This window comes from Rhodamnia argentea, chromosome 3 (genome assembly GCF_020921035.1).
Source record: "Rhodamnia argentea isolate NSW1041297 chromosome 3, ASM2092103v1, whole genome shotgun sequence".
Classification (NCBI taxonomy): Eukaryota; Viridiplantae; Streptophyta; class Magnoliopsida; order Myrtales; family Myrtaceae; genus Rhodamnia; species Rhodamnia argentea.
In genome coordinates, this window is record NC_063152.1 from 19,426,780 (window position 1) to 19,436,691 (window position 9,912).

The 9,912-nt window shown below is 38.1% G+C and overlaps 1 protein-coding gene across 1 annotated transcript; it reads left to right on the plus strand.

Annotated features, from left to right (window-relative positions):
* Window positions 1-572: 572 nt before the first annotated feature.
* LOC115754331 (probable WRKY transcription factor 14) lies at window positions 573-3,312 on the plus strand. The gene is made up of 3 exons (XM_030693323.2): window positions 573-1,536; window positions 2,147-2,287; window positions 2,678-3,312. The coding sequence occupies exons 1-3, from the start codon at window positions 950-952 to the stop codon at window positions 3,297-3,299; spliced, it is 1,350 nt and encodes a 449-aa protein (XP_030549183.1). The 5' UTR covers window positions 573-949; the 3' UTR covers window positions 3,300-3,312.
* The last annotated feature ends 6,600 nt before the right edge of the window (window positions 3,313-9,912 follow it).

Here is a 9,912-nt window from a genome sequence, read left to right on the forward strand (position 1 = left end):
TCACTCGTTGTACAAAAAACACAACAAAAAAATAACCCCAAATAAATAATACTTATATAGTACGATTTGAGTCTCTCTTAGGATATCCTCCAATACATAAAACACCCTCTTTGGGGTATGAGCCTAGAGTTTTGGCAATTTAGAGGTTTATGAAACACTCTACCAGTTTTTTAAGCGGTTCAAATTTAGACATTTGGCATAAGCGATGATTTTGACCCAGAGTGATGTGCACGCGATTGGTGTGATTTGAACAGAATAAAACTTCATTTAAATCTCGATTTTTGTGATTCGAACAGAATAAAACTTCATCTAAATCTCGATTTTTAAAAGATTGCTAGACGATGATTTTGGAAGATTGGTAGATATAACATCATGGGTTTCGGAGATCTATAAGCTCGTGAAGCGACCTGGTAGGATTCAATTCGTGCATACATATGTGGCACTTGTTTAACCATTTGATTATAGGTGTGAGATTGTTGGCAGTGCTCTTATTTTTCTATGTAGCTTAGGTATTTGTTTATTCTCTGCATTTTGCGTATGAAGGCTAGCTGCTTCGGAGGAAAAGTCAGCGACCCTCTCTCTCCTCTCTCTTCTCTCTCTCTCTCCCTCTCAAGAGCCACTCTTTCGCTGTTTCTTCTTGAGAACACCATCAGGTTCAACCTTCAAAAACTGTTTGCTCTTTTGCTTCCTGATGACCAAAACCTCCACATCTCTCTCTTCCCAGCGTCTCAGTCTTTAGCGCCTCTTTTTTGTTTTTTGTTTTGTTTTTGTCAAAGACATCACAATAGCTTGATCAAGCATCCAAATAACCAACCTAAGTGCATGTGTGTCTTTTACTTGTGTTTGGTACACAGGTTGTTTTTCTTTTTTGCTTTTCTTGGTTTGGCCAAACTAGCTGGGGTCAAATGAAATTATTCCCCTCTTACTTGTGTCTCTTGCATTAAGAATCATGTGCAGCTTGTCCGAGCAAGATCAAATCATGGACAACTACCACCAAGGGGATCTCACGGACATCGTCCGAGCCAGCGGCGGTGGCGGCATGGTCGGCGAGCCCATCGTGGCGACCAACACCTGGCAGTTCCCCTCCACAGATAACCCTGAGAGCTTCTCGTCTGCGATGGACAAGAGCAGTAACCCGCATAGCTTCGGGGATCCCTTCTCCACCATGCGAGATCCGTTCTTCCATGACATAAACATGCCGAATTCGGGCTTCTTGAAGCCGGCAGAGATGGTCAGCCCAAGCTTCGAAGGTGCGGCCGATTTTAGCGGGAGCAGCAGTGTCATGTATGCAGCACCACCAATCGAAGATGACTTGAAAAGGCCTTGCAATATCTTCACGCGGATGCTTCAAATCACTCCCAATAAGCTACCGATTTCGCCGTGCGACTCTCCAGTTATGGCTGCTTCACCCCCGGGAATCAAAAACCCGAGCATCATTCCTAGTGACATGATTAGCCTGAGTGGCTCGAAAGGTTGCTTGGTTGATAACTCAGCGATGCAGATCTCGTCACCACGAAACCCGGGCATCAAGAGAAGGTGAGATGAGATTATTATATACAATCTTGGGCAGTACGTATGGCTCCGATCAACTAAACGGATAATTAAAAAGGAGACTTTGATATCTGCGTTTAGTTAATTTGCAGTGGTATGGATACTTCTTTTAAGTTTTGTTTTAGCATCATTTATTGGCAGTTTTACGCATAATGTTACAACCCTCTGTGTGATGAACAAAACTTGCGTATACTTAGGCGCATGAACTTGCCATGAAAGTTAATGTCCAGATCTAAAATGGAGCTCTCGGCAGATCAAATGTTTAAAAGCATTACCATGAAGGGTTTGAATTAACTCAGAAGGTGCTTAAGTAGGTTATCTATAACGTAGCATTCGAGTAGTATATTTTTCTAGGATTAGGGTTGAATACAAAAATTTGAGCTAAGTGATTGCACTTACGATAATATAGACTGCCGTCTGCTTTTAAGAGTGGTGTCCAACATATGTGATGTCCAACATATGACTTGACAGATATTCAAAAGCTGGTAATTTTTGTTAGGTTGATGCATAAGTTTATCTTCTCTGTTGATTAACATATTCTTTTTCAACGTTTTAATTGTAAAGATCAATTTATTCATGTCTACTAACTATCCAGGAAGAGCCAAGCAAAGAAGGTGGTGTGCATACCAGCCCCAGCAGCAGCGAACAGCCGGGCGGGTGGCGAAGTGGTTCCCTCAGATCTGTGGGCATGGAGGAAGTACGGCCAAAAACCTATCAAAGGTTCTCCTTATCCGAGGCAAGTTTGTTAATTCATATCGTTTTCGCCGATCAAGATGTCCCGACCATGATAATTGTGATCGTCCCATTTAAGATCGTCCTTTTTGTTCTTTCCGCTTTTCTCTTCATCTTTTCGCGATGGTTATTGGATTCAAACAACATTTATTGGTTTACATAGATTGACGAATGGATCTATCAAATGTATTTTATTTGGTAGACTGAGGTCCCTTCATCCGAATGCAATTTGTTCATAGGATTAATTAAATGGAGATCATCAGCAGTTTTTATTTTTAAATGACACATCCAAATGGAATCAATTCAGTGAACTTGAACTGCTGGCTAGATCAATTGGAAAAATTTTCCATTTAACTATATTGGTTTTGTCTTTTGGCAATTTGTGTGGATCCAGGGGTTACTATAGATGCAGCAGCTCCAAGGGGTGCTCGGCACGAAAACAAGTCGAGCGAAGCCGGACTGATCCCAACATGTTGGTTATCACCTACACGTCCGAACACAACCACCCATGGCCGACTCAAAGAAATGCTCTCGCTGGCTCGACGAGGTCATCTCAGCCATCGAAGAACAACAATGTGACTTCCAAGAACTCCCCAAACTCCCAAACCCAAAAGCACATCAGCCCCAAGGACGAGCAGAAGGAGAACATTAACGACAGCACTGTCCCCACGGAACTCCCCAGCGGGCCGGCAGCAGGGGCCACGGCTGGCGCATCTATCAAGGAGGAGAATGAAGACAAGATGGCCAGGCAATTGGAATTCGACGATGAGGAATTTGGTGATGGCCTAGGCCATGGGTACAGGCCATCGATGCTCGGCATCAACCAAACCGATGACTTCTTCGCGGACCTAGGGGAGCTAGAGGCAGACCCTTTGGATATCTTGTTCAACCAAGGGTTCTCAGGAGATGATGGGCATGAGAAAGGGGACAAGGCCTTGGACCCTTTCAGTCTACTTGATTGGTCGGATAACAACAACAACAACATTTCATTCAACAATGTGAAGAGGGGTTTATAACGAGGCCAGGACTGGAAAAAAAGAGGAGCTTTATAGCACTCGTGGGTGTAACATATCTCTCAATTCTTGGGGTTTTGGTCTTGTTATAAACCCTTTATGTGTCAAATTACAATGGAATTTCATGTGGACGGAATTTTTCTTTTTTCTTTCTGTATAATTCACCTTTTGTTTCTTTCTAGTTCTAGTTATTTACCAGAACTTGGGATGTCAGCTGGAGATTAGGAGAAAAGAGTTAAAAAGGAGAGAATGCTGGGTGATTGGGAGCAGATGAAGAGCCCAAAGAGGAGACCCCACATTCTCTTTTGGAATATTGCGGGTGTGTGTGGATGGGACAGAAAGCGGAGGAACAGAAGGTTTGAATAGTAAAAACAAGTACATCCATCCACAGACATGACTGGAGATAGTGATTTGAGAGAGAGAGAGATGGGACTCACTTCCTCAGTCACTCACCCTTTTCTTTCTTTCAACTCAATCTTTCAAAGTGGGAAAAATAATTCAAGGACCCCTCTTCTTCCTCTTCTGCTTCTTCGTCATCTGGGTCATCTGTAAAATGAGAAGAAGAAAAAAACAAGGAAGACTCCACCCTCTAATGAGCTTTTGGTATATGCAATAAAATTAGCACAACTAAAAGATTTAAAATTATATTAACACAATTAAAAAATTTAGAATTGAATTGGCTGTCGGTTAATATGTTTAAGACTTTTTGGGCAATTATCCCTTCTTCATCACTTGTGTAATCCGCAAAATGAGGAAAAAAAAAAAAAAGTAGAGGAAGACTCCCCACATGAATGAGCTTTTGGTATTAGATGATAAGACTGCATATATTGGAATGAAACATGTATAATATTTTATGCAGTGACTTGACTGTTTACTCCCTTTCAAGTCTTCTCTGGGGATGTGTAGCTTGTAAAAAATAAAATGGATGTGCTTCGGGTGTCCCCCAGCTTTCTGATTTCTTTAACTCATCCGCCCAAGTTGTTTTGTTTTGCAGCGGGTTTATGTAACTTAAATATGAGTGATTTAATTTATCAAATGAGAAAATTTGCTGTTTGATCTAGCATTTCTTGCGCAAATGTATATTTCACTATTGTTTTCTCCCCCTCCCACCATAATTGCACATGATGAAGGATTTTCACCAGTTTAATGCAGATCTAGTTGTCTTATTTGCATGCATGTGTACTAGATATCCTGTAGAGTGTATCTCATTAACAATTTCATAATGCTAAATATTCTAACATCATAGTTAATATTATCGTACTTATTATTGTCAGTAATATATAAACTTAACCTTTGCGTCAGAAGTCATTCATTATTTGAATATAGCACACACACAGTCAATATTTGCTTGAATTCGCCACACGAATAATTTATGCCATATACATAAAGAAAGTATGTAGAAAGAGAGATTTGTTTCTTTCTTTCTTTCTGTTGGTTGCTACGTTATTTTCTTTGTTCCTGAAAATTTGTAGCATTAATGTTGCAGATGGGGCATATGGCTGTCATTGTATTATTATTTTTCTTTTTGGCCACCGGTGATTGCTCATCTACAGAAAAATTCTTAACCTAATCCTACTTATTTTTCCCTCCCTCCATCCCTCCCCTTAGAGTCGGGTGGTGGCAAGACCCGGCTAAGCCAACCGGCCCCGTGGAATGAGAGAGAAGACTTTGGTGGCCGAGTTAGTGGTGTAATCGAGATTGACAGCGTCATTGGTGATGCTGTGAGAGAGAGAGAGAGAGAGAGAGAGAGAGAGAGAGAGAGAGAGGTGTCGGAGGTCCAGTGGCAATAGGCGGTGTAATGGATGTCAACAACGTAGTTGGTGAGGTTGAGAGAGAGAGAGAGAGAGAGAGAGAGAGAGAGAGAGAGAGAGGGGTTTGGTTAGGATGAAGGTATTTGAAAATTGTGTGAAGTTTTCGGATTAATTTCACACGTGTAAGGCTAAGTAAGTATAACGTGATTATACAGCACGGGTTCCGGCATCATTTATAACAACCACACCGATGTGCCACCGATGCAGCCGTATTCAAGCTCGACGAGCCTCTCATTAATAAGTCCAAGAGTTTCATCAATAAACCCACGTCGGCAAGGGCATTCAAGCTCGACAAGCCTTTCAAAGATAAGCCTAGCATCAATAAGTCCAAGAGTCTCATATTTGACTTTGTCATCTCCCATGCATTGGAACCTTACAACAAGCTTTTAGTTTTTAAGCGCTTCTAGTTTCTATGTGCTTTAATAATTTCTAGCTTCTAGATTTGACTTTGGTCTTGTGATCTTCTTTTATTTTTCTTTAAAAATGACATCAAGTTTCTGTAAAAAGAAGATGAATTTCATCAATGAAACTTACCTAGTGCAATTTTCTTAAACTTCGAAGAGTTCATATGCCTTGAAAATCTAGGAGTGTTTTGACTCCGTCCTTGAAGAGTCGGGACTTTTTAAAAGGTTTGCATCCTTGCAGAGTTGTAGCCATCAATGTAAATAAAATGATGCCATTTCAACTTCTTTGGAGGCCTAGAAGAGCGACCATTAAAGTTCCTATCTTTTCCTCATTCTGGCCATTCACTTCCTCCTCAATTTATACCTTCCTAATGTGCTCATTTGAGAAATCACAAAATACAAAAGTGGTAGATCCGAGAGTCTTCGTGCTTTTGGCTTTGGAAACAAGTCATTCCGATTGTAAGAAGAAAGTTATGACTATTTTCTCAAGTTAGTGCAGAACTGAAATTTCTGCTCGATCTTGTGACGGAGTTTCCCTGTATAAATCACCCACCCGATCCTGTTATTTGAGTAGTGAATTATGGACTACACCAGCTACAAGGAAGATCTGGCATTGTACGCTATCATTTCAACACACTCTCACTCTTTTGTCAATTTAATGTCCCTAAAGAAAGTGTAAAAGTTCTTGTTGCTCTGTATGTCTGTACGCATCGATGTTTCCAAAAGAAATAATAGAAGTCTTATTGAGATATCTTCCTTAAATTGAGCATCCACACTACTATATCAAAAAAGATCAATTTTTGGGTTATTGGCCACTGCTCTAATTGAGCAAGAAAAATGGATTGTTTGATTTTGAACTCAAGTTGGTCTATAAGCTATTTATTTCGATCTTTGTCTTTATTAGGATGGCGAAAATTATAAAAAAATCTTAAATTTATTGCATTTGTGTCAAGTGCTAAATCTTTCAATTTTTCAATTGACTCATAAAACTTCTATCGATTTGACAATATATAGTCATTTCGCCCAATTTTGGTGAGAAATGATGACGAAGAAGCCGATCGTCCTATGTGGCGGGACCGACGCCGACGTGGATAATTTTTGCCTTGTCTTTTAAATTTTGTGGATTATTTTTAATTCATTGTATTCTTTTTTTTTTCTTGTTGCTTTTTTCTATTTCTATCTACCAAGTTCGACAAGGGCTGCAACCCTCACCCGGATCTAGTGGCCATTGGGCAAGGGCCACCAAAGAACCCTAACCGGACTTTGGTAAAAAAAAAAAAAGAAAAAAAAAAGAAAGAAAGAGAATAATTTAAACGAAAAGAAAAAATAGGAAAAATTTAAAAGTCACGAAATTTTAAAAAATACAAAATTGTCCATATCAACATTGACCATGCCACATAAGATGGTGGCATCCACATCATTAATTTCCAGCCAAAATTGATTGAGAAGACTACATTGGTAAATCATCAAAAATTTTAGAATGACATAGGTTAGATTGAAAGGTTTAGGACTGAATTGACACAAATACAATAGGTTGTCATCGTATAATGGGATCATTCCATTAATTATTTATGGAGATGTTGTTATAAGTCATATTATTATTTGACAAACCAATTTGATGGGGGAGTTATTATATTTGTATTTCCGGTTCCTTACATCATGATCCTTCTAGGCTAGATGTGTAATTGGGTATCACAATATTGTGGCTTACACTTGTTGGTGTGATGTAACTTATACATGCTCTGAGATGATCTCCCAAAAGAACTATGGAGTAATTATCGTTAATATAAAAGATTGTTCTGTTGTAGGGGCTAACAGTCTCTTGACTTAAGAGATTATTCGGATTAGTATATAGAGAGAGAAATAGAGCTATAAAATGGATACACTGAGTCGAAAATGGTCCTTCCCAATTTGATCTATTTAACATGTTTTGATTTATTTTCATACAATAAAAATCTAATGGCCCAACTCAACTCAATCCATATCCAATCCGATCCATATTGTTAAATAATTTCCGCATTTAATCCAATCTAGGAAAATTTGCTCCTTATATATTTTTTTAAAAGAGTTTATACCTAAAAGATTGTGGACAATTTTTATTTTTTAAAAATAACTTTTTTTTTAAAATTTTTTCTTGTTTTTTCTTCTAAGACCGGCGAGGGCTTCCTAGTAATATCGAGGCTAAGATGCCAATGCCCTTGCTTGGGACACCAAGCCCGATAATATCGATGTCGAGCCTTGAGTCCTCGGTGTTTGTGCCCATATTCATCAAGGTAAAAATTTTCAAAATAATTTAAAATTTTCATTTTCTTTTATTTTTCCTTTTTATTTTTTATTTTTATTTTTTCTTCCTTCTCTTTAACCTTCCTTTGCCGGTCGTCGGGCCTCGGCGACGGTCCACCGCTTAGCAACCGGCCATTGACTTGACCGATCCAAAAAGCACAAGCTCGGTCAAGGTCGGCGAGCCTCATGCTCGTCAATGGACATCGCTGGCCAGTAGAGGTGGACATAGGAGGAAAAAGAAAAAGGGTGAAAAGAAAGAAAAAAAGGAAAAAGAAAAATAAAAATATTTTTTAATAATTCAATTTTTTTGAAACTTTCAAAAAGCCTATTTATGACTCCTTAAAATATTTTTGCTAATTCATTTATGATCTATTAAATTTCTAATTAACTCATTTATGACACACTAAAGCTTTTTTTTTTTATAAATATAAGAAAATCTATTTATGACCAACTACTATTAAATATGGGTTCTAGACCCATTTTGCCGCCTTTAAGGGGAAAGCTACGGTAATGATTCCCTTACTATTGCCGATGTTCAATTTGGGTCATCACAATTTCATGATAAATTCTATGTTTCCATCCAGATTATTGGGGAAAATGCTAATAAGAGTCTGCGATGGACTCGTGTTGGTGAAGGATAAAAAAATAAGAAGTTCATGGAGATAGGTAAAAATATGAACCAAATCAATCCTAAACCTATTATGTGAATATCAAATCAGTCCTACTTTTTTTAATTTTATCAATTTAGTACTAAACCTTCCTGCAAAATTTCAATATAATCTTTCCAACAAATTTTCACTAAAAATAGTTGACGTTGCGGTCACTCATTGCCGGTAGGCCTACATAACACGCCCCATGTTAGCAATTTTCAGCAAAAATTGACCGAAAGGATTATATTGGAATTTTATGCAAATATTTAGCACTTATATGGAAAAATTGAAAAGTTTAGGATTGAATTGTCACATGCACAATAAGTTTAGGAATGCAAATTTTCCCTATAAAAATGGTCCTTATGGTTTTGCATGTTCAAATTTGGGAAACGTACTTCATTTGTAATATATTTGGTTCCCGCATAAATCTTCAATCTTGAAAGTTTTAAAGCCAAATTTAAATAATTCCATCCAATGCAATCAAAAAATTCTATATGCTATAGTTCAACATGTGATGTCGAGGTGTTATAATTAGTGCAAAACTTGAAGTAACACCCACCTTCATCCCCTCTTTTTCCAGAATGAACCATGCATGCTACCATCAACTATTGGCTCCGATACCAATTATTGGGAGCTCGCAACATTACTTCAACATGGCGATCATCATGAGGGAGTCTAAGCCTGAACTCATCGACATATTAAATTGGACCCACATTCACCTAAAAAACTTAAGCCAATAAATTATAGGTCAACTATGATATATTTACTACTTCACACTGCATCAATTAATCGATTGTTGACAAAAATCCTAATTGCTTATGAAGTAACACCCACCTTCATCCCCTCTTTTTCCGGAATGAACCATGCATGCTACCATCAACTATTGGCTCCGATACCAATTATTGGGAGCTCGCAACATTACTTCAACATGGTGATCATCATGAGGGAGTCTAAGCCCGAACTCATCGACATATTAAATTGGACCCACATTCACCTAAAAAACTTAAGCCAATAAATTATAGGTCAACTATGATATATTTACTACTTCACACTGCATTAATTAATCGATTGTTGACAAAAATCCTAATTGCTTATGAAGTTGACAAAACAATCCATATTCTCTAATATCTGAGTTAATGCAATGAAATACTTATTATGCAGATTATCCTAAAGTACATCCAAATGTTAAAGAATAATTACACATGATTGAATCTGGTGGAAGACGCAGATGCTGTTTAAGGAGCTCGGACGTTGTCACAAAACTCGAGCTTAAGGGAGTATTTTAGATGCGATGATCGGATTATCACCGGATACTTTTGAGATAGTATATATGAGATATTATATTATCGCAATGACTAGCAAATCAAGCTAGATTCGTTCTTGAAGATTACCAATTATGAAGATCACTCACGAGTGTGGATTAAGAGAGACAAGAATGATTTACCAAATGAAGAATTCTATTTTGAAA

Bases quoted from the DNA above. Each gene is read 5' to 3' on its own strand.
- LOC115754331 (XM_030693323.2), top strand. From the start codon at position 950: ATGTGCAGCTTGTCCGAGCAAGATCAAATCATGGACAACTACCACCAA. The intron at 1,537-2,146 runs GTGAGATGAGAT...CTAACTATCCAG, and splicing joins AACCCGGGCATCAAGAGAAG to GAAGAGCCAAGCAAAGAAGG. The intron at 2,288-2,677 runs GCAAGTTTGTTA...GTGTGGATCCAG, and splicing joins AAAGGTTCTCCTTATCCGAG to GGGTTACTATAGATGCAGCA.